This window comes from Rhinopithecus roxellana, chromosome 17, assembly GCF_007565055.1.
Source record: "Rhinopithecus roxellana isolate Shanxi Qingling chromosome 17, ASM756505v1, whole genome shotgun sequence".
Taxonomy (NCBI): Eukaryota; Metazoa; Chordata; class Mammalia; order Primates; family Cercopithecidae; genus Rhinopithecus; species Rhinopithecus roxellana.
In genome coordinates this window covers 39494880-39519005 of record NC_044565.1, presented here as the reverse complement: position 1 = coordinate 39519005, position 24126 = coordinate 39494880, and the positions used below count along the sequence as shown (strand labels likewise).

Below are 24126 nucleotides of genomic sequence, written 5' to 3'. Positions count from 1 at the left end.
TAACACATCTCACGCTTTATTCATAAACTCCCTTAGTATCATGACCTTTTTAAACATGTATGCCTAACTGCCCCAGTGAGATAATAAATTCAGGGTAATGACCCGAGTTTACACATTTTGTACCCTCTTAGAAGCTAGCACTTTGCTTCATAAGGATTCATATATTTGTTGAATCAATGAATAAAATCATTCTAGCATTGTGTGTGTGTGTTCTACTGTTTTTTTCTTCCTTAACAATAAGCATCTGATTGAAGATAAAGATCTGCTCCTGTTAGAGAGTCAAAGTATTCCATCCTTGTCTTTAAGAGCCGGGGTTTCGGGATGTTTTTAAGAAGTATTATATAATTATTTAAAAAGGAACAATACCCGATTGGCTAAAGACAATAAGCCTAATTATGCCGATGTGAAGCAACCTTGAAATAAACCTTCGGTGATTTCTTTTCAATCTGACAAAAAACAGAATAAAAGTGGAAAGGTTTAGAGGGAAATAAGAGACCAGCATTCTCCTGGAAAATCAAGGGAAGTAGAGGCCTCTATTTAGAGGAATCTTGCAGAAGCTTAGATCCTCAGTGGGGGCTCTGAGAAGGGTGTCTGGTTTTTGAAGATTACTAGTACAAATGGATCCTTAGCTTCAGTGGACATTGATGTATCCTTTACCTGGCACACTCTTCTGTCATCGCTTCCCTGGAAAAAGTAGGCCTGTTAAAGTCTATTAAGAAAAAAATTGAAAAATAAGCTTTTAAACTACTAGATAGAGTCATTGACTGTAATGATATATAGGTAGTCCTTCCAATTTTACCACCTGTTCTTCTATGTATTAACATTCTCACTCCAACCCACCTTTCATTCAGTTCAGGTTTTTCTATATCAGCTGATGAATTGATATTTTGAACTACAGTATGGTGATACAGCCAAGAGTTTCAGTTCAGTTTTGGCAGTCACAACCTTTCGTGATGAGTTTGTTTATGCAATTATTTAAATGTTCGATTGCATTTTGCTCATATTTTATTAATAAAATGAAGAGAAGCCAGCGGGCACAATGGCTCATGCCTGTAATCCCAGCACTTTGGGAAGTTGAGGCAGGTGCATCACCAGAGGTCAGAAGTTCTAGACCAGCCTGGCCAACATGACAAAAACCCATCTCTACTAAAAATACAAAAATTAGCTAGGTGTGGTGGCAGGCACCTGTAATCCCAGCTACTCAGGAGGCTGAGACAGGAAATTCACTTAAACCTGAGAGGTGGAGGTTGCAGTGAGCTGAGGTCACACCACTGCACTCCAGCCTGGGTGACAGAGGGAAACTGTGTCTCAAAAAGGAAAAGAAAATAAAAGAGAAAGAAAGAAAGAAAGAAAGAAAGAAAGAAAGAAAGAAAGAAAGAAAGAAAGAAAGAAAGAAAGAAAGAAAGAAAGAAAGAAGGAAAGAAAGGAAGGGAGAGAAGGAGGGAGGGAGGGAGGGAGGGGAGGAAGGAAGGAAAAACCAAAAGGTTGATACCAATGATGGCAAGTGTAGTTTTCATACACTTAGTATGATTGAGACAAAGATAGAAATCATTTGGCTATTAAAAAGAAACAATTCAGCTATAATCAGATGCTGATTTTCCTCATTGAAAAGGAAAAAAGTCAATAGAAGAACACATGTAAAGTGCTGGGATTAAGTTACCAAAAATTGTACCTGAAACTGAGGTGTATGCTGGGCACGGTGGCTCACACCTTTAATCCCAGCACTTTGGTAGGCCGAGTCAGGAAGAGCATTTGAGCTCAGGAGTTGGAGAGCAGCCTGAGTGACATGGCAAAAACCTGTCTCTACAAAAAAAATACAAAACTAGCTGAGCATGGTGGCATGAGCCTGTATTCCCAGCTACTTGAGAGACTGAGTGGGAGGATGGCTTGAGCCCAGTCAGAGGTTGTAGTGAGCCAAGATCATGTCACTGCACTCCAGCCTGGGCAACAGAGTCTCAACAACCCAGTCTAAAAAAAAAAAAGGTTGAACCCTCAAGGCTACTTCCAAACACAATACCTTAATCATATTCAAGAGAATAACGATTTTTGTATGTTGGCACAACAGAGATTTCCATAAAGTAACTTTAGACAGCTGTTCTCTCTTCATTAGTTTAGTTGGCCAAATATAAAAGAGTTTGTTTATACAAACATTTTACTAATCTTTTAAACTGTACAATTCAGTGGGTTTTAGTATATTCACAAGGTTGTGCTTCCACTTCCAGAATGTTTTCATCATGCCCCAAAGAAACTCTGTACCTATAAACAGTCACTGCCCATTTGCTCCCTCTTCCAGATTCTGGCAGCTATTACATTACTTTCAGTCTCCGTGGATTTCTCTATTCTGAACATTTCATATGAATGAGATGTCCAATATTTGGCCTTTTATGTCTGACTTCTACTTACCCTGTTTTTAAGTCTCATTCATGTTGTAGCATGTATCAGTACTTTATTCAATTTTATGGCTGAATAATATATTGATTTTTTGAAATTATATGGGTGGGAGGTTGTATTAGCTATGCATTTAATATCAGGATAGTAAAAAAGGTGTTAACAAAATATTTATTATATAAAAGAACATTGGATCAGAACCACTGATCTAGCTGGAAAGACAAGACAAGTGTATATAAAAAGGCAATTAACAACCCACACAAAAACATTATGTAATCGGGAGATAGTTAAATTTTCTGGAACAAAGGATGACAGGTAAGGATTAGGCAGAGATTAAATCTGAGTGATCGATCCTATTCAGCTAATGGGTTGGCAAGGCCTGGAATGAGATGCAGCCATCTAAAAATTAAAACTGCCAACCTTGTAGGCTGCTACCCCATCTCCAATAATCTCTGCGAGCAATCTTTCTTTCCAGTAGGCTCTGCAGTGATGAAGGGGATCAGGGGAAGCAAAGTGACCCTCCTGGAACCAAACGGATATTTCCGTGGAGGTATCCTAAGGGGATGGGTTTTGCAGAGCAAAGCTGTAAGCTGCCAACTCTGACCCCTGGGGAAGCCTTGCCTCCAGCTTTCCGGTGGTGCTTTTGCACAGGCCGTTTAGGCACATCTCGGCCGCCGTGGCGGGGTACGGCTCAGCTGTTGCGGGGCGGGGCTTTCGCAGAGCATGGCGGCGGGCGAGCTTGAGGGCAGCAAGCCCCTGAACGGGCTGCTGAATGCGCTAGCCCAGGACACTTTCCACGGGCACCCCGGCATCACAGAGGAGCTGCTACGGAGCCAGCTGTATCCAGAGGTGCCACCCGAGGAGTTCCGCCCCTTTTTGGCAAAGATGAGGGGGATTCTTAAGGTACTGCTCTTTTCTCTAGTCTCCGGCTTGGAGCAGAGCCCCTTGGCCGCTGGCTTCAGACTCGCCCCCTCGCTTTCCCCCGTCCCCACAAGCTGAAAGGCTTTTCCTCCTCAGATCTCTACTCCGTGGCTCCACATTGGGTTCCTTCTGATTTGCTCGTTCCGTCGCCCCTTCTCACTTTCCTAAGGGTGAGCTTTTTATGCTGAAGTTCCCAGTCCCCCGGTAGGACTGACTGACACCCACGGGGGTTTTTCCTTCAAGACATCTCTTCTGAATCTCTTGGTAACAGTCGCGTTTCCTCAGCAGATCTGTGGGATCTGGATTTTTTAAAATTAAGAGTTTTAGGTCGCTAGCTTTCCCCGGTTGTGGAAGTTGGGAGCGTTAAAATGAGTGTCTGCTGGATAAGGGGTGGCTTTAACCCGAGTGGCATCTGTCAAGCAGTCCACTGCATGGTTAAGAAAGCATAATTTCCAGCTTGAAGTCAAAGTATAGACTAGACCGTCCAATAGAAATATGTGAGCCAAAAAGGTGAAATTAATTTTAATAATATATCTTATTTAATCCAGAATATCCAAAGTATTATCACTTCACATATAATCAATATACAGAATATTGACAAGATTTTCTGTTACCTTTTTCACTAGGTCTTAGAAATCCAGTATTTTACACTTAAAGCTCATATCTCGGACTAGCCACATTTCAAGTGCTCAGTAGCCACATGTGGCTAATAAACATCATATTGGACAACTCTAGTTTTTTAATTATTATTATTATTTATTATTTGTTTATTTTTTTGAGACAGGCTAGAGTGCAGTGGCGCAATCTCGGCTCACTGCAACCTCTGCCTCCCAGTCTCAAGCGATTCTCCTGCCTCAGCCTCCCGAGTAGCTGGGACTACAGGCACCCGCCACCATGCCCAGCTAATTTTTGTATGTTTAGTAGAGACGAGGTTTCACCATATTGGCTAAGCTGGTCTTGAACTCCTGACCTTGTGATCCACCTGCCTCAGCCTCCCAAAGTGCTGGGATTACAGGCGTGAGCCATGGCACCCGGCCTTGGACAACTCTATTTAGATCGAGAACTAGTTATAGGAATGAAGCTAGTGTCAATGTACTCTAGAGACAGACTATAAAAAGAATTACTGACTTTTGTAGGTCTCCTATGTGTTGGAACTGTGCTGAGATGTTTTACATGTTGTTTCATTTGTTTCTTGAAAAAAACCTTATATAGTGGACACCCATTGTAAAGGTTTAAGAAACAGGCCCAGGGAATCTAAACAGCCTAAAATTACATTTTGATTAAAGTCAATGTTGAAATTTAATCCACTATCCTTTTGAATTTGCTGTTTTTTCGAAACTGTTTATTCTTTAAAAAGGCACTTCTGTATTTTTTAAAACTGATTTTGCCTACAGGATTTGAATCCAGAAAAAAAAAGCAAATGAAATGTAAGGAGTTATATCTCAGGTGTGATTCTAGACTTTCTAAGTAATCTTAGTTGATATCAATCATAAATCACTAGTGAATGCTTCCTATTTCCTTTCTTTTTTTAGAGAGTCTTGCTTTGTCGCCAGGCTGGAGTGCAGTGGCCCCATCTCGGCTCACTGAAATATCTGCCTCCCGGGTTCAAGCCATTCTCCTGTCTCAGCCTCCCGAGTAGCTGGGGTTACAGGCATGTGCCACCACACCCAGCTAATTTTTGTATTTTCAGTAGAGACTGGGTTTCACCATGTTGGCCAGGATGGTTTTGATCTCCTGACCCTGGCCTCCCAGAGTGCTAGGATTACAGGCGTGAGACACGCCGCCCGGCTGAATGCTTCCTATTTCTATCAAATTTTACTCTTTGAGCAGTCCAAGAGAGTTTCCTAGAAAATTTGACATCTGGGTTTTTGAGGTGTTTGGTCTCTTATGGGGATGAGGCCTATATCTCTTCTTCTGCAGGCTAAGAGACAACAGCACATGTGTGGGTAATGCCTTAGAATCCCCAAACATTGGGGGGCACTTCTCCTCTCTAGGTGGACCACATTTTGATTCATTTGTTTTGTTAGGAGATAAAACAGCAGGATACCCAGAGAAGAATTTGCCTGAAAACTTTTTCTCTTAGTTTATTTTTATTTTGAGATGGAGTTTTGCTTTTGTTGCCCAGGCTGGAGTGTAGTGGTGTGATCTCCGCTCACTACAAACTCCGCCTCCCAAGTTCAGGTGATTCTTCTGCCTCAGCCTCCTGTGTAGCTGGGATTACAGATGTCCACCACCATGCCTGGCTAATTTTTTATTTTTAGTAGAGACAGAGTTTCACCACGTTGGCCAGGCTAGTCTTGAACTTCTGACCTCAGGTGATCCGCCTGCCTCGGCCTCCCAAAGTGTTGGGATTACAGGAGTGAGCCACTGCATCCGGCTTTACTTTATTTTAAATACATTGCTGAATAATATCCAGGATACTTGAAGTTTTTGAGTGGTTCTGTGTTGTGGAGCTGGCATGGCTGTCTTGGTGTTGGGAGTAGGCAACAGAAGATTTGCAGGTGCCTCGCAGCACAACCTCTGCATAGCCGATTAGTCTGAGGAACGAAGGGATATGCCTTTGATTGTTTTACTTAGGGCTGAAATCCTGGGCTCAGGATGACATTCAGTTCCAATCTTTATTTAAGTCTTTTTTTTTTTTTTTTTTTTTTTTGAGACGGAGTCTCGTTCTGTTGCCAGGCTGGAGTGCAGTGGCGCAATCTCGGCTCACTGCATCCTCCACCTCCTGGGTTTAAGTGATTCTCCTGCCTCAGCCTCCCGAGTAGCTGGGACTACAGACATGCACCACCGCGCCCAGCTGATTTTTGTAATATTTGTAGAGACGGGTTTCACCATGTTGGCCAGGATGGTTTTGATCTCTTGACTTCATGAGCTGCCTGCCTCGGCCTCCTAAAGTGCTGGGATTACAGGCATGAGCCACTGCATCTAACCTTTATTTAACTTAAAAGCAATACTGAGGGTTAAATTTCTCTAATTATTATTATTTTTTTTGAGATGAGTCTTGCTCTGTTGCCCAGGCTGGAGTGCAGTGGCGTGATCTCGGCTCACTGCAACCTCTGCCTCCTGGGTTCAAGCAGTTCTGTACCTCAGCCACCCGAGTGGCTGGGATTACGGGCACCTGCCACCATGCCTGGCTATATTTTTGTTTTTTAGTAGAGACGGGGTTTCACCATCTTGGCCAGGCTGGTCTTGAACTCCTGACCTTGTGATCCACCCGCCTCCACCTCCCAAAGTGCTGGGATTACAGGCGTGAGCCACTGAGCCCGGCCAAATTTCTCTAATTGTTATGGAAACAAAAAACAAACATGATTTTTATTTATTTTTATTTTATTATTATTTTTTGATATGGAGTTTTGCTCTTGTTGCCCAGGCTGGAGTGTGAGTAATGGCGCGATCTCGGGTCTCCACAACTTCCGCCTCCCAGGTTCAAGCGATTCTCTTGCCTCAGCCTCCTGAGTAGCTGGGATTACAAGCATGCACCACCACGCCTGGCTAATTTTGTGTGTGTGTTTTTTTTTTTTTTTTTTTTTTTTGAGGCGGAGTCTGGCTCTGTCGCCCGGACTGGAGTGCAGTGGCCGGATCTCAGCTCACTGCAAACTCCGCCTCCCGGGTTTACGCCATTCTCCTGCCTCAGCCTCCCGAGTAGCTGGGACTACAGGCGCCCGCCACCTCGCCCGGCTAGTTTTTTTGTATTTTTAGTAGAGACGGGGTTTCACCGTGTTAGCCAAGATGGTCTCGATCTCCTGACCTCGTGATCCGCCCGTCTCGGCCTCCCAAAGTGCTGGGATTACAGGCTTGAGCCACCGCGCCCGGCCGTAATTTTGTGTTTTTAGTAGAGATGGGGTTTCTCCATGTTGGTCAGGCTGGTCCTGAACTCCCGACCTCAGATGATCTGCCCACCTTGGCCTCCCAAAGTGCTGGGATCACAGGCGTGAGCCACCGTGCCTGGCACAAACATAATTTTTACACTGAAAGGTTTTGCAGATAGAACCTCTGTCTGCAGTGAGAGGGAACATACATAAATAAGCATGATGCAAGGATGTGATTGTATTTGTAAATAAAATTGTGAGTAAGCACCTGAAGATAGATTAAGAGATCTCAGTTCTTTCTGGCAGGCTTCTTGGAGATGCCATTTTTGCTTCTTTTGAAGAGAGTATAGCATATTTTAGACTGAGATGAAGGGTAGCGTATACAGCATTCTGAGTTAAGAACAGCATAGGTGGGGCAGGAAAAGAGCGGGTTCAGGAAATGGAGAATAGTCCAGTTTGATCACAATATGTGGAGTCTTGGTGGAGGAGGCAAGAAAAAAATGAAACAACCTTCTATTCTTATAATCTTTCTAACTTTTATTCCTGCTCTTAAGCAGGATGTACATTTTTTGTATAAATGACAACAGAGTTCATACTTTCAGTTATCTATGTAATATCATGGTCTGTGAAGAAAGTGAAAATGAAGGGTAACAACAGGGTAGAAGCAAAGGAAGGAAGGACGGGACAAATAACTCTCAGCAGTGGATACAGTGGACACACGTATTAACAGCCTCCTTATTGCCAACTGCCTGGCAATATATTTCATAGCCCATGTTTCAGGTTCAGGTGCTCCCTGAGCTGTAGCCCTTCTCTCTGACTTTCATGTTGTGTGCCAAGGTGTTATGTAGTGATTCCTGGCATTTGTACTGGTTCTGTTTTCTGTTTAGAATGGAACCCTCCTATCCTACTTGACTGGGACATTGACTCTCTCTAGCCTTGCCTGTTAATCACAAAAGGACAAACCTTTCATCTGCTTGTAGATACATGAAGCTAGCCATTCACTTGCTCTAGTTTTTATTTTTGGGTAGACCCTAACGAGCAATGAAGTCAATTAATTGGGAATGGTGTGTTTATTTAGGGAGATGACATCCTATGTATAAATACTCTTGTTTGCTAAACGCTGCCTTTTGTTTTGTTTTGTTTTGAAACGGAGTCTCACTCTGTCTCCCAGGCTGGAGTGCAGTGGCACGATCTCGGCTCACTGCAACCTCCACCTCCCGGGTTGAAGCAATTCTGCCTCAACCTCCTGAGTAGCTGGGACTACGGACACCCGCCGCCTCACCCAGCTAATTTTTATATTTTAGTAGAGACGGGGTTTTACCACATTGGCCAGGCTGGTCCCGAACTCCTGACTTCAAGCAATCCACCCTCCTCGACCCCCCCATAGTGTTGGGATTATAAGCGTGAGCCACCGTGTCCAGCCCAACACTGCTATTTTAATCTACTTTTTTTGCTCACATTATAATTCAACTTCTTATAGGTATGAGTTTGCATGATGTTTATTGTTATTGCTGTTAAGCTTGTGGATATGCTCAATTCCAGTAAATCCCAGTTTACTGAAAGAGCATAATCTAACTGTGAATATCCATCACCTTTTGTATACCTTAGTCTGTATTCACTACTGCCTTCTGGTGATGATTTTGTATTTCCTCATTGGAACTTTAAACCAAAAATTTTAGGCTGGGCGCTGTGGCTCATGCCTGTCATCCCAGCACTTTGGGAGGCCAGGGCGGGCGGATCACCTGAGGTCGGGAGTTCGAGACCAGCCTGACCAACATGGACAAACCTCGTCTCTACTAAACATACAAAATTAGCCAGGCGCGGTAGCGCATGCCTGCAGTCCCAGCTACTCGGGAGGCTGAGGCGGGAGAATCGCTTGAACCTGGGAGGTGGAGGTTGCGGTGAGTCGAGACCACACCATTGTACTCCAGCCTGGGCAACAAGAGCGAAACTCCATCTCAGAAAAAAAAAAACTTTAATGAAAATTCTCATTTCGTGTTGTCTGTTACTAATTTATATACTCTGGTACTCAGTTATAGCAATCAAATGTTAATTTATCCAGGTCGGGCTCAGTGGCTCATGCCTGTAATCCCAGCACTTTGGGAGGCCAAGGTGGGCGGATCACCTGAGGTCAGGAGTTTGAGACCGTCCTGGCCAACATGGCGGAAACCCGTCTCTATTAAAAATACAAAAGATTGGCTGGGTGTAGCGGCAGGTGCCTATAATCCCAGCTACTTATGAGGCTGAGGCAGGAGAATGGCTTGAACTTGGGAGGTGGAGGTTGCAGTGAGCCGAGATGGCACCATTGCACTTCAGCCTGGGCAATGAACAAAACTCTGTTATTTATTTATTTAGAGACAGAGTCTCACTCTGTCACCCAGCCTGGAGCACAGTGGTGCAATCATAACTCACTGTAGCCTTGAACTCCTGACCACAAGTGATCCTCCTACGTCAGTCTCCCAAAGTGCTGAGATTACAGGCATGAGCCATCCTGCCTAGATCCTATTTTAGAAGTCTAGAAATACTTGCAACAGCGTATAGTGGCCTTCCTGTTCCACTCCTGCCCTCTACAATTTGTCCTCTGCATAGGTACCAGTGATCCTGTAAAAAAGTGCATTATACCTCCTTATTCTCCTGCTCTCAACCATTTCATGTTCCTGGCTTCACATCAAACTTAGAATAAAATTCAGTCCTTTTGCCCTAGGCCGCAAGTCCTTACATGATCTTACCCTTACTCACTTCTCTGATGTCATTTTCTCATTTCCAGCACTCTAATCTTGTCCTTATTTAAACATGTGAAATGTTTTTCCTGTAGATATTTGTATGGCTTGTTCATTTGTTTAATTCATTCTTTACCTGAACGTCATTTCCTATGAGTTCTTCCCTGACTTATAAAGACCCTCATCCTTCCTTCCTCTTTCTTTTTACCTGGCTTTACTTTTTCTTCATACTTAGTATTACATGAAATTATATTATGTGTTTATCAGCTTATTTATTTGTTAACTATTCTACTAGAATGTAAGTATTAAGAGGGCAGGACTTTATTATTATTATTGTTTCTTCTTTATTCCTTATACCTAATACTGTGTCTGGCATGTGGTAGGCACTTAGTAAAAGTTTGTAGAATAAGAGAATGAATTGAGAGTGTTTAAATGTGGAGATTGCTATTAAGAAGATTGGCAGGCCGGGCGCGGTGGCTCAAGCCTGTAATCCCAGCACTTTGGGAGGCCGAGATGGGCGGATCACAAGGTCAGGAGATCGAGACCATCCTGGCTAATACGGTGAAACCCCGTTTCTACTAAAAAATACAAAAAACTAGCCGGGCGTCGAGGCGGCGCCTGTAGTCCCAGCTACTCGGGAGGCTGAGGCAGGAGAATGGCGTAAAACCCGGGAGGTGGAGCTTGCAGTGAGCTGAGATCCGGCCACTGCACTCCAGCCTGGGCGGCAGAGCAAGACTCCGTCTCAGGAAAAAAAAAAAGAAAAAAAAAAAAAAAAAAAAAAAAAAAAAAAAAAAAAAAAAAGAAGATTGGCATAGAGAGAAAACATATACCACTTACTATAAGAGGAAAGCTAGGAAATGTACTCTAAACCAGGGGTCAGCAAACTGTGTCCCGTGGGACTAATCTGGCCTGTTGCCTATCTTTAGAAATACAGTTTTATTGTAGGCCAGGTGTGGTGGCTCACGCCTGTAATCCCAGCACTTTGGGAGACCAAGGTGGGCAGATCATGAGATCAAGAGATGGAGACCATCCTGGCCAACATGGTGAAATTCCATCTCTACTAAAAATACAAAAATTAGCTGAGTGTGGTGGCATGCACTTGTAGTCCCAGCTACTCAGGAGGCTGAGGCAGGAGAATCGCTTGAACCTGAGAGGCGGAGGTTGCAGTGAGCTGAGATCACGCCACTGCACTCCAGCCTGGCGACAGAGCGAGATTCCATCTTAAAAAAAAAAAAAAAAGTTTTATTGTAACATGATTACATACTGATTTATTTACATCTTGTCTGTAGTAGCTTTAGCCACTCTAATAACAGAGTTGAATGACTCTGATAGAGGTCATGTGACCTTCAAAGCCAAAAATATTTACCATCTGAATGTTTACAGAAAAAGTTTGCTGACCTGCGTGGTGGCACAGGCCTGTAGTAGCAGCTACTCCAGAGGCTGGGGTGATAAGATTGCTTGAGCCCAGGAACTCAAGGCTATAGGGCATGCATGGTCATGCTTGTGCATAGCCACTGCACTCTAGTCTAGACGACAGAGGGAGACTCCATCTCTAAAAATTTAAAAGCAAAGAAGTGGCCGTGCACAGTGGCTCATGCCTGTAATCCTAGCACTTTGGGAGACCAAGGCGGGTGGATCATGAGGCCAGGAGTTCGAGACCAGCCTGGCCAACATAATAAAACCCCATCTCTACTAAAAATACAAAAATTAGCTGAGCATGGTGGCGCGCGCCGGTAGTCCCAGCTACTTGGGAGGCTGAGGCAGGAGAATCGCTTGAACCTGAGAGGCGGAGGTTGAGGTGAGCCAAGATTGCGCTACTGCACTCCAGCCTGGGCAACAGAGCGAGACTCCATCTCAAAAAAAAAAAGAGAAAAGTAGCCGGGTGTGGTGGCTCATGCCTGTAATCCCAGCACTTTGGGAGGCCGAGGTGGGCAGATCATGAGGTCAGGAGATTGAGACTATCCTGGCTAACGTGGTGAAACCCCCCTCTCTACTAAAAATACAAAAAATCAGCCGGGCGTGGTGGCGGGTGCCTATAGTCCCAGCTACTCGGGAGGCTGAGGCAGGAGAATGGCGTGAACCTGGGAGGCGGAGCTTGCAGTGAGCCGAGATCACGCCACTGCACTCCAGCCTGGGCAACAGAGGGAGACTCCATCTCCAAAAAAAAAAAAAAAGTGTGGTGTGCTAACCTCTGCTCCAAACATCTGTTCTCAAACTCATAATGTTTATTAATATTTGGAAACAATATATATAAATTACTTGGTTACTTGGTAAATATCTAAAAACTGGAAATGGGCACTGTTTGCTGTTTGGTCCCTTTGAGAAATTTCACCAGCTTGTTCTGTAGACTTGTGAGATCTGTAGTAAATTAAAAATGACCTCCAGCCTGGCCAACATGTGAAACCTTGTCTCTGCTAAAAATACAAAAATTAGCCAGGCATGGAAGCATGTGCCTGTAGTCCCAGCTACTCGGGAGGCTGAGGCAGGAGAATCACTTGAACCCTGGAGGTGAAGGTTGCGGTGAGCCAAGATCGCGCCACTGCACTCCAGCCTGGGCAACAGAGCGAGACTCCGTCTCAACACAAACAAAAAATAGTAATAAGATATTAATGATAATAAGAAAATATTATAAGAAATAATTGTGGTTGGGCGAGGTGGCTCATGCCTGTATCACAGCACTTTGTTTTTGTTTTCTGGGGTTTTTTTTGTTTTTGTTTTTTGAGACAGAGTCTCGCTCTGTTGCCCAGGCTAAAGTGCGGTGGGGCAAACTGGCTCACTGCAGCCTCTGCATTCTGGGTTCAAGCGATTTTCATGTCTCAGCCACCTGAATGGCTGGGATCACAGGTGTGCACCACCACGCCTGGCTAATTTTTGTGTTTTTTGTTGAGACGGGGTTTTACCATGTTGGTCAGACTGGTCTCAAACTCCTGGCCTCAAGTGATCCACCCGACTGGGCCTCATGTTTGAGATTACAGGCGTGAGCCACTGTACCTGGCTGAATTCCTTTCTTTTCTTTTCTTTCTTTTTTTTTTTGAGATGGAGTTTCGCTCTTGTTGCCCAGGCTGGAGTGCAATGGTGCGATCTAGGCTCACTGCAACCTCTGTCCCCCAGGTTCGAGCAATTCTCCTACTTCATCCTCCCACGTAGTTGGGATTGCAGGTGTGTGCCACCATGCCTGGCTAATTTGTATTTTTAGTAGAGAAGGGTTTCATTATGTTGGTCAGGTTGGTCTCCAACTCCTGAGCTCAAGTGAACTGCCTGCCTTGGCCCCTCTAAGTGCTAGGTTTACGTGTGTGAGCCACCACGCCCAGCCCAGATTTTTTTATCTGTTTTTTTTTTTTCTATTCTCTTTCTTCCACTCTGATTTTTCAAATGTTAGACCTCCTAGACAGATTATTCTAATTTTCTCTTATTTTCTACCCCATTTTTCATGTGTTTTTTCCCCACTTTTTGATTGACATCCTTAACTTTATCTTCTAGCCTTCAAACAAATTTAAAATTGATTAAATAAAAGTTTCTTGAGAGACATAGTCTCACTCTGTCACCCAGGCTGGAGTGCAGTGGCATGATCATGCCTCACTTGCAGCCTTGACCTGTTGGACTCAAACAATCCTCCTCCCACCTCAGCCTTTTGAGTAGCTGGAACTGTAAATGCTCACCACCATGCCTGGCTAATTTTTTTATTTTTATCTTTTTTTAGAGACAGGATCTCCCCGTATTGTCCAGGGTGGTCTCAAATTCCTGGGCTCAAGCAACCCTCCCTCTTTAGCCTCCCAAATGCTGGGATTACAGGTATAAGCCACTACACTTGGCCTTTTGTAGCCTTTATGTAACTTATTTATTTTATTTAGTTTTTTGATTATTACAAATAAAATAGAGATGAGACAAGGTCTCACTCTGTCGCCCAGGCTGGAGTGCAGTGGTGTGCACATGGCTTACATCAGCCTTGATCTCTTGGGTTCCAGTGATCCTTCCACCTGAACCTCCTGAGTAGCTGGGTCTACAGGTGTGTGGCACCACACCTGGCTAATTTTTTTGTATTTCTTTGTAGAGATGGGGTTTCATCATGTTGCCCAGGCCGGTCTCAAACTTCTGGACTTAAGTGATCTTCCTGCCTTGGCATCCCAAAGTGCTGGGATTACAAGCCTGAGCCAGCACACCTGGCCTCTTTTGGCCTTTTAATTGAATTTTTCATTTGATCATGTTTTAAATTTCCAAGAGTTATCTTCTCAAAAGAGCAATATACTACTATGTTTAGCCAGTAATCTCTTCTTTATTTCAAACACAAGATGGAGTATACTGTACATAACTTTCTGCATTTTGCTTTTTAAATTTTATTTATTGATTAAAGATAAGGTTAAGCTCTGTTGATCAGGCTGGAGTGCAGTGGTGCGATCATAGCTCACTGCAGCCTTGACTTCTGGGGCCCAAGCGATCTTCCTGCCTCAGCCCCCTGAGTAGCTGGGACTACAGGCACGTGCCACCATGCCTGGCTAATTAAAACAAAATTTTTTTTAGCGACAGGGTCTCCCTATGTTGTCCAGGCTGGTTTTGAACTCCTGGGCTCAAGTGATCTATCCACCTTGGCCTCCCAAAGTGCTGGGATTACAGGCATAAGCCAACATGTCTGGCCTGTATTTAGCTTTTTAGAAATTTAATCGTCTCAACTGTGATTTTTAAATGCACTATTAGGAATGTAGTATTAGGAATTTAGTCCATTTGTACCCAGCACTCGAAGCTCTTTTTAGAGGCTTTTGAGAAACATTGTATTGCTAAGACATTTTGGGGTGTGATGTAAATTATGAAGAAATTAAATGCCTACAGAGGAATATACCCTTTATATTTTAAATATTCCAGTAGTTTGATGTTTTGCATGTTGTAGTGTGTATTATTTTAAAAGCAAAATTTGATCCTACTTGCTAAATACCTGGAAAATTTTTATGGAAAGCATTTGCAGTAAAACAGAAGCTTAGAAGTGCATTTAGGGCTGGGCACAAAGGCTCACTCCTGTAATCCTAGCACTCTGGGAGACTGAGGTGGGTGGATCACTTGAGGTCAGGCGTTTGAGACCAGCCTGGCCAACATGATGAAACCCTGTGTCTACTAAGAATACAAAAAAATTAGCTGGGCACGGTAGCATGCATCTGTAATCCCAGTTACTGGGAAGGCTGAGGCAGGAGAATCGCTTGAACCCGGGAGGCAGAGTTGAGATTGTGCCACTGTACTCCAGCCTGGGAGACAGAGCCAGACTCCAGCTCAAAAAAAAAAAGTGCATTTGGTATCAAGTTTACAAAATGGCTGAAGTTCACTATGCGTTAGTGATGAGTTTTTTAAAATCAAAGAATGGCATTATTAATGGTATTACATGTATAACCTTTTTGATATTTTAGAGTGAATTTAAGGAGAAACTTCGCTCATACATTTTGGATAGCATATGTTAGTAAGAAGATAACTTGAGTATAAAATAATGGATGTAAAATATATAGTCTTAAAGTTTATATTAGGAAACAGAAGAGACTGGTAACTTTTGACTTCTTAGGTCATACTTTTAGGTTTCATTTGTATTCTGTCTACATCCTTACCTATAAGCAGTAATTCTGTTTTTCTACTGTAGGTGGCAGTGGAATATCGGCTTGCCAATGTACTGATAAAATATGCTAGAAGCAACATCATGTTGAAATGTTCTTTCTCTGGAATGTTTCTAGTTCAGAAAATGCTGAAAAGTTGGCTACTCAACAATAAAAATTTCTTATCCAAAAAGATGTCTAAATATTTGACTTGATTTTTTAAATTTAGAAATACCATTTTCTGGAAAATTTAAAGTTCTATAAATATATTCCTTTTAATTCTCTAGTTTTTAAGCAACTAAGTTTTGCTAATTTCACTGAACATTTTTGAGACTTTAGATGGTAATACATGAGACATATTCTTCATTCTCTGAAGAATAGACAAATGACTGATGTTACTATATCACTGGACATCACATGATAAAGCAGCAATTGCAGATTACCCAGCTGGGATTTGTAGAGTATTTTAATAGACACAGGTGACCTGTAATGAGGCCAAATGTCCTGTAAATCTTTTTTCTTTTTTCTTAGTTTAGGGCAAAACCCATTTAATTAATCTGTTTTTGGTTTTCCTTTTCTCAAAGCAACTATTCTGGGCCTGGAACCTTGACTTGGGTTAAAGGAGTGGCTGGGTAAGGAGATTTTAAAGGAAATGTTTATCTTTGATTTACCTATTAAATGCATACTAAACCCCTAATATGCTGAACCTTGCTGTATACACAAGGTAAATGTCACTGTCCCTATCTTATATATGATAAATGCCAAGAGAAAGGTATAAATGATGCAGTCTGGTGGAGTGGATCTTTAAACTGCAGAAACATGAAAAAAAAATCATGATTTTTTTTTCATCTTAATAAAACACCCACATTTTTAGCTCTATCTTAATTTAGAATATAGTTTTTATAAATTTGGACTTCTATTATGCTTCATCTTTGACAAAAATTTATGTTTCAAGTAAATGTTTAAAACACTAATTTAGGCCGGGCGCGGTGGCTCAAGCCTGTAATCCCAGAACTTTGGGAGGCCGAGGCGGGTGGATCACGAGGTCAGGAGATCGAAACCATTCTGGCTAACGCGGTGAAACCCCGTCTCTACTAAAAATACAAAATATTAGCCGGGCGTCGTGGCGGGCGCCTGTAGTCCCAGCTACTGGGAGGCTGAGGCGGGAGAATGGCGTGAACCCGGGAGGCGGAGCTTGCAGTGAACCGAGATCGCGCCACTGTACTCCAGCCTGGGCGACACAGCGAGACTCCGTCTCAAAACAACAACAACACCACCACCACTAATTTTAGAAATTTGGAGATGGTTTCTGTTACCTGTGCTTTATTTGTAAGATTAACTTTTTTTTTGAGATGGAGTTTTGCTCTTGTTACCCAGGCTGGAGTGCAATGGCTCCATCTCGGCTCACTGCAACCTCTGCCTCTCGGGTTCAAGCGATTCTTCTGCCTCAGCCTCTAGGGTAGCTGGGATTACAGGCTTGCGCCACCATGCCCAGCTATGTTGGTCAGGCTGGTCTCGAACTCCCAGCCTCGGGTGATCTGCCTGCCTTGGCCTCCCAAAGTGCTGGGATTACAGGCGGGAGCCACCGTGCCTGGCCTTGGCCTCTTTTTCTTGTTTTGCTTTTTTTTTTGAGGCAGGGTCTTGTTCAGTCTCCCAGGCTGGAGCGCGGTGGTGCCATCGCAGATCACTGCAGTCTCTGCTGCCTGGGCTCAAGTGATCCTCCCACCTCAGCCTCTCAAGTAGCTGAGACTCCAGACATGCACTACCACACCTAGCTAATTTTTGTATTTTTTTTTTTTTTTTTTTTTTTTTTTTTGTAGAGATGGGGTTTTGCCACGTCGACCAGGCTTCATCGCATTTTTTTTTCCCATTGAGTAGAGAACCAGTTTTTATCTATTCACAGACAGATTGATTTTACAAGTTTTACATAGTTTAATTTGGCTCTGCTTTGTCCATACAAATAGATTGTGAGGTAGGAACTGGTGCCCTGAGTTTTGCTTCTTTTAAATGCCTTTATAACGGAGAATTGTTTTGTTTTGAAGCTGCATAGCACATAATTAAATAAATTTGAATATTTTCCTCCCTAAGTTGTATACCTCTACTATCATTTGTCTCATCTTTTACGGCTTCTCCAATAGTTCTTTAAAGGTCTAGTACAGACTGGGTGCAATGACTTATGCCTATAATCCTAGCACTTTGGGAGGCTGATGTGGGAGGATTGCTTGAGCCCAGGAGTTCGAGACCAGCCTGGGCAACATAGGGAGACCCTGTCTCTACAAAAAATTAAAAAATTAGCCAGGCATACTAGCCCATATCTGTGGTCCCAGCTACTCAGGAGGCAGGAGGCCAAGGATCACTTGAGCCCCAGAGGTCGAGGATGTGCAAGAGAATCACTTGAAAAAGATCTAATACAGCTAGTGCAGTATTTTTCTGTCTTTTCTTTTTTCTTTATTATTATGTCACTTAAATTTCCACAGGCTCAGGAATTATTCTCCTGTTGTAGACCTATGAATTTCAGCTGGTAGTAGGGCTATGGTTATACGAGATGACCTGTAAGCAATTCTGATTCTTGAGCAATAATTTTTTTTTACACGGAAGTGTTAATTTATGCAATGAAGTTGGATACTATGCTAATCAAGTACTCTTTCCCAAGAGAAGGCTCCATGGACCATCAACAGTACTGCAGAGAAGGTTCTAAAAATAAAGAGGGAAAGAAGGAACATACATTTTTTTTTAAACTTTGTAGTTACTTCTGGAGACTCTCTCATACTTACATTTCTGAGCTGGCCAAAAGTGTTCCTCTAGAAAAGGCTAAATTCTTTCCCCATGAAGTTAAAGGCTAAGGTGTTGCGTAGAGTGTTTCATAGGAAATATATATGGTGCTTCATTATGGGTTATTTTTTCCTTTTGCTGATGAAGAAAGGAGTCCTATTTAAAATGATGAGAACTGAGATGGTAAGTAAGTTACTGGGTAAAAGTAACCTGGCAGAATAAAAGCCAGTAACAATGAGCTTCTAGTACTGAAGGGTGTAATTTAGAAGCATCTTGAACATTTAGTGCTCTGCTTGTGTCATAAATAGCCACTTGACAGCAGATCCAATTTTTTTTTGATTTTCCAGTGACTGTAGAAGGAATCCTAACCCTTAAAGATTTTTCCTAGAGAAAATCCTGGAGATATATATGTTTATATATATATATATATAAATGTGTGTATGTGTGTGTATATATATGTATGTGTGTATATATGTGTGTGTGTGTGTGTATTTAATTTTTTTTTTTTTTTTAATTGAGATGGAGCCTTACTCTGTCACCCAGGGTGGAGTACAGAGGTGTGATCTTGGCTCACTGCAGCCTTCACCTCCCGGGTTCAAATGATTCTCCCGCCTCAGCCTCCTGAGTAGCTGAGACTGCAGGTGCGTGCCACCATGCCTGGCTAATTTTTGTATTTTTAGTAGAGACAGGGTTTTACCGTGTTGGCCAGGCTGGTCTCGAACTCCTGACCCCAAGAGATCCATCCACCTCGGCCTCCCAAAATGCTGGGAGTGCAGGTGTGAGCCAACATGCCCGGCCTAAAAAATATATTTTTGATCTTCAATTATAGTACTATAGAAGTAAACATTTGTAACCATTTAAAATGTGTTAAATTCTTGGGTTTAGTCTTTTACAGAAATATTGAATATTGAATCTGAATATATACTGTTGGTCATTGTTTCTGAGAACTAGACCAACCCAGTATTATTTTGGGGGAATAGTGATTGACAGTTTGCTTTCACCTTTCTTTAACTGCCTGTTTACATAATTAAAAAAAAACAACCTTGATCTCTAAGAAACAGCCATTGTGTTTCTTAGAGGTGCAAACCAGAAGATCGGTTTTTTAAACCATTATTTAACTTTACAGTTATTCTTTTTTTTTTTTTTTTTTTTTTTTTTTTTTTTTTTATTGAGGCAGAGTCTCACTCTGTCGCCCGGACTGGAGTGCAGTGGCCAGATCTCAGCTCACTGCAAGCTCCGCCTCCCGGGTTTATGCCATTCTCCTGCCTCAGCCTCCCGAGTAGCTGGGACTACAGGTGCCCGCCACCTCGCCCAGCTAGTTTTTGTATTTTTGGTAGAGACGGGGTTTCACCGTGTTAGCCAGGATGGTCTCGATCTCCTGACCTCGTGATCCGCCCGTCTCGGCCTCCCAAAGTGCTGGGATTACAGGCTTGAGCCACCGCGCCCGGCCAACTTTACAGTTATTCTTGTTCTTTATTTAAATTTTTTTTTCCAGGACCACTGATAAGAAGACTGTTTTTCTGTTAATGTGTTCTGTAGAGTATTTTGGATTTGAACATATTTCTTACCATTTTATTATAGTAACAGATTATACAAGAAAAATTGTAGAAAATAATTAGTTTTATAGCCCTTTTAATACAGAAAATGACTAGGTCTTGGTTTTATAATGTTTTGTATTATGATATTAGAAAACTTGGTGATTTTTGACATTTAACTGTGATGTGGAATTATGCTTTGGAGAAATCTGGGCCAATGCAGGGAAAATTCTTAAGTTTTACCCTAAAAGCAGACTTTTACCTTGTTAATCTGGTTTTGAAGATTGTGCTTCCATCCTATTTTTATAGGATTGTGGCAGTTTTTTTTTGTTTGTTTGTTTGTTTTGAGATGGAGTTTCACTTTTGTTATCCAGGCTGGAATGCAATGGCATGATCTTGGCTCACTGCAACCTCTGCCTCTTGGGTTCAAGCAATTCTCCTGCCTCAGCCTCCTGAGTAGCTGGGATTATAGGCATGAGCCACTACGCCCGGCTAATTTTGTATTTTTAGTAGAGACGGGGTTTCACCATGTTGGCCAGGCTAGTCTCAAACTCCTCACCTCAGGTGATCCACTCTCCTTGGCCTCTTAAAGTGCTGGGATTCCAGGTGTGACCCACCATGACCGGCCTAGGATTGTGGCAGTTTTATTATAAAAATTTGCGAGGTTTAGTTCTTTCTCCTTATGCAACTTTATGCAACTTGAAATTGATTAAAATAGACAAATGTGAAGTAATTCCACAGAGACTATTAGTTGTCATTACTTTTTTTTTTTTTTTTTTTTTTTTTTTTGAGACAGAGTCTTGCTCTGTCGCCCAGGCTGGAGTGCAGTGGCCGGATCTCAGCTCACTGCAAGCTCCGCCTCCCGGGTTCACTCCATTCTCCTGCCTCAGCCTCCCGAGTAGCTGGGACTACAGGCGCCCGCCACCTCGCCCGGCTAGTTTTTTGTATTTTTAGTAGAGACGGGGTTTCACTGTGTTAGCCAGGATGGTCTCGATCTCCTGACCTCGCGATCCACCCGTCTCGGCCTCCCAAAGTGCTGGGATTACAGGCTTGAGCCACCGCGCCCGGCCAGTTGTCATTACAGACCCCATATAGGCTTCTGGCCAAAGATTGTATATCCAATATTTAGGAGAAAGATAACAAAGGGGGATATACATCTGTTTGGAGAAAATAATTAAGTTGATTATTCGTAGAACCACCGTTGACTTTGCTTTGCATGGTTTCTGGGTTAGCATGTAAATTTGTTCCGGAGTGACTAAAATTGTAGATCTTTTTGTTGAATAACAGTGTAATTTAATATAATCCTAATGTAATGTTCTATAATCAGACTTGGGTAATGTGGAAGGCAGCAAATTGCTTTCAAGATATCTAGCCTCAAGAGATTTTGCTGAAGCAGATACTAAGCTGTTCTTTCAGGCATTTGGAGTATGAAGATTTGGAAGCTTACTTGATTAGTGGACTCAAAAACAGAAACTGCCACTTTTTATGGGATATCTATCAAGATTTTTAAATTATTAAATTATAAACCTTTAATATTTCATTAGATTCAGTGTAGTCATTAATTTTCTTCTGTCTGGGTGGGTAAACTAAATGATGGATGATGCAGAATTGTATTCCTTTTAGTCAGGTGGTAAATAGTGCTTAATTCATTCCTATATACATTAAACTATGTGTAAAATACAGTACTAGGTATTGAGGGGCATATACAGATGAGGAAAACACTGTGAATTTCTCAAGGAATACTAGGAGAGATGCACATCTAGCTAAATGATTAGAATTGAAAGCAAAATAAAAGCCTAATGAATGAGTTGTAATAGGATATAGCAGTTACTAGGATATAACAGTTACTAGACTGTAACAGCTTTTAAGTTAGTATTAGGAAATATTTCAACAAACAGAATAAGAGGTTCTGTATAGGAAGAACAACATTAAGACGTGTAACTGTAGAAATGTGTGTTGAGTTCAAGGATACCAAGGTCACTGTGAACTATGTGAGATAAGATGATAAAGGGGACCTGATAGTCAAGAAAGCTGACACATTTGGACTTTATTTCGTGGGGAGCAGGGAGCCAGTAAAAAAGTTTTAATTGGGCAAGTGACATAACCAGATTTATATTTAGAAAGAGAATTTCTTTTTTTTTTTTTTGAGACAAGGTCTGGCATTGCCCAGGCTGGGGTGCAGTGTGGCTTGATCTCGGCTCATTGCAACTTCCTCCTCCCAGGCTCAAGCCATCCTCCTGCCTCAGCCTCCTGAGTAGTTGAGACTGCAGATGTGCATCAGCACACCCAGTGAATTTTTGTATTTTTTGTAGAGATGGGGTTTCGCCATGTTGCCCAGGCTGGTCTTGAACTTGTGCTCAAGCCATCCACCCACCCTGGCTTTCCAAAGTGCTGGGGTTACAGGTGGAGTCTAGAAAGAGAATTTCTTGAATAGTGTGAAGCGTGAACTGTTTCAGTGTAGCTGCCAAACCATGTCACTCTGCAGTGTTCCAGGTGGGTTTACTTACTGGTGAGGAGACTGTATGGAGCCACCCACTCTTACCCCATGTAAGGTTTGATTAAATTTCTGATTTCCTTAGCCAGCTATACAGCATCTCTCTCTGAGGGGAAAGTGGACAGGAGAAAAATGGGAGGAAGCAAGGGAGTGGGCTGCTGGGCGTGTTGGGCTTGAGAACGAGTAAGTGGTGGAGATGGGGAGGACTCAGAGTCGGAGGCGGGATGATGGGCGAGAGGGGGAGAGAGAGGTAGAGCTGGAGCGGAGGCATAAGGTAGGGGGTCATGCTGTTCGGTGGAGGAGTAGGATGTTGAGGAGGGGAGAAATCGGCGGGATCAAAGGAGGAGAAGTCGTTGGCTAGGGCTATTGGGGTGAGGGGAGCAGGAGGCGAGTCAGGTTTGGAGCGGATGAAAAGAATTTGGAAAGTAGAATCAGACTGACAGAGGAAACGGCAGTTACAGTGAGTTAAGAAAGCCCGAATATAAGGAATCTCAGACCATTTCCTATTGCAATGGCGAAAGTGGTAAAGTGCCATTTTCGGGCCGTTGGGAGCCATTGTCCAATTGATACTGAGGCCATGCGGTATTGCAGTGAAAGATAAGCCTCTTAGAACAGATCTCTGAATGGAGGCCGAGAGCATTGAGGTCACGGAATGGAGGAGAGGGGGGTAGAGGAAGAAGAGACTGTCGTGGACAAGGATGACGGGAGAGGGTGTCCCCCTAACCTGCCGGCTGCTCCATCACAGACAGAGGAGGCAGCACCAAGTTTACAGAATGAGGGGTTTATTTGGGGAGGGGAGTTTGAGGGAGGTCTTTGGTATGGCCGCATCCGGGGTTTGTTTGCTGGTTAATTTTGCCACATATCACCTTGTGACGTTTATTACAGGAGGGTGTAGGTAAAGTTTGTTTATGCTTCCTATGACCTCCCCCGTGGGGTCTGGATGGTTTGTAATTGGGCAGCAAGGTCTTATAAGTGAAGTCTGCTGGCTTCACTGCGGAGCCTAGACAATGGCTTTTTTGTATTTTTTAGGAGAGATGGGGTTTCACTGTGTTAGCCAGGATGGTCTCGATCTCCTGACCTCGTGATCCACCTGCCTTGGCCTCCCAAAGTGTTGGGATTACAGGCGTGAGCCACTGCGCCTGGTGAGTTAGTGTTTTTCTAAATTAAATGTATTAATTTCTGTAAATAATGTACAAGTAAGACTGTCCCCTTTATAAGGTTAGATTTTAGTTATTTCTCTTTGAGAGCCATATCCAGGTACAGTGGAATATACTTTCAGACACGATGATAATCTGTCAAAATACAAAATTATAACTAATTTGGTTTAAAGATCTTAAGAAAGAAAAATAGAATCTTGGAACCCAAAACTCATTGTGCAAAAGGGAAAGTTAAACTTGGGATCTGAGTCATCAATACAATTTTCCTTTTGTTGCCAAATCGATAACTATAATATCACAACCCCATGTCATAGCCTCATTTCTTCTACTCTCTTTTCACGTTTATCTTATGTAAAATATAGATTTACTGAGCTTGAGACAATACATAGTTGACTTTTTCCTTTACTCCCTCTTTTCTAATGTAAAATATAGATTTTTCTGAGACTAATTGGAGTTTCACAAGAATGTAACCATCTGCCTCACTGCCTGCCTGTTCTTTCTTTTATTCCCCCCTCCTGCTTACTCTTTACTCTTTAAATACCAAAGTTCACAAAACCTCCTTCGGAAAAAGTGTAGGTCACAGTTGCCTCTGTGTTTTGTTTTTCCCCTGGGCACATCTTCAACCTTGGCTAAATAAACCTCTAATCTATTGAGACCTGCCTCAGTCACTTTTGGTTTAACAATCTCAATTGTGTATTTGCAACTCTAAAATTGGGCAACACTTCATTCAATAAAATAGAATAAATGTTACCATGAATTGAGC

General features: G+C 42.7%; 1 protein-coding gene across 2 annotated transcripts in view; it reads left to right on the top strand.

The window, feature by feature from the left end:
- The first annotated feature begins 3080 nt into the window (after positions 1–3080).
- COMMD1 (copper metabolism domain containing 1) overlaps positions 3081–24126 on the top strand; it is a 237244-nt gene continuing 216198 nt past the window's right edge. The window contains exon 1 of one of the 2 annotated variants that reach the window (XM_010369124.2): positions 3081–3291. In XM_010369124.2, coding sequence (XP_010367426.1) covers positions 3112–3291 — 180 coding nt within the window. In that variant the 5' untranslated portion in view covers positions 3081–3111. The remainder of the gene's footprint in view (positions 3292–24126) is intronic. The other variant, XM_030921768.1, reaches the window with a different exon arrangement.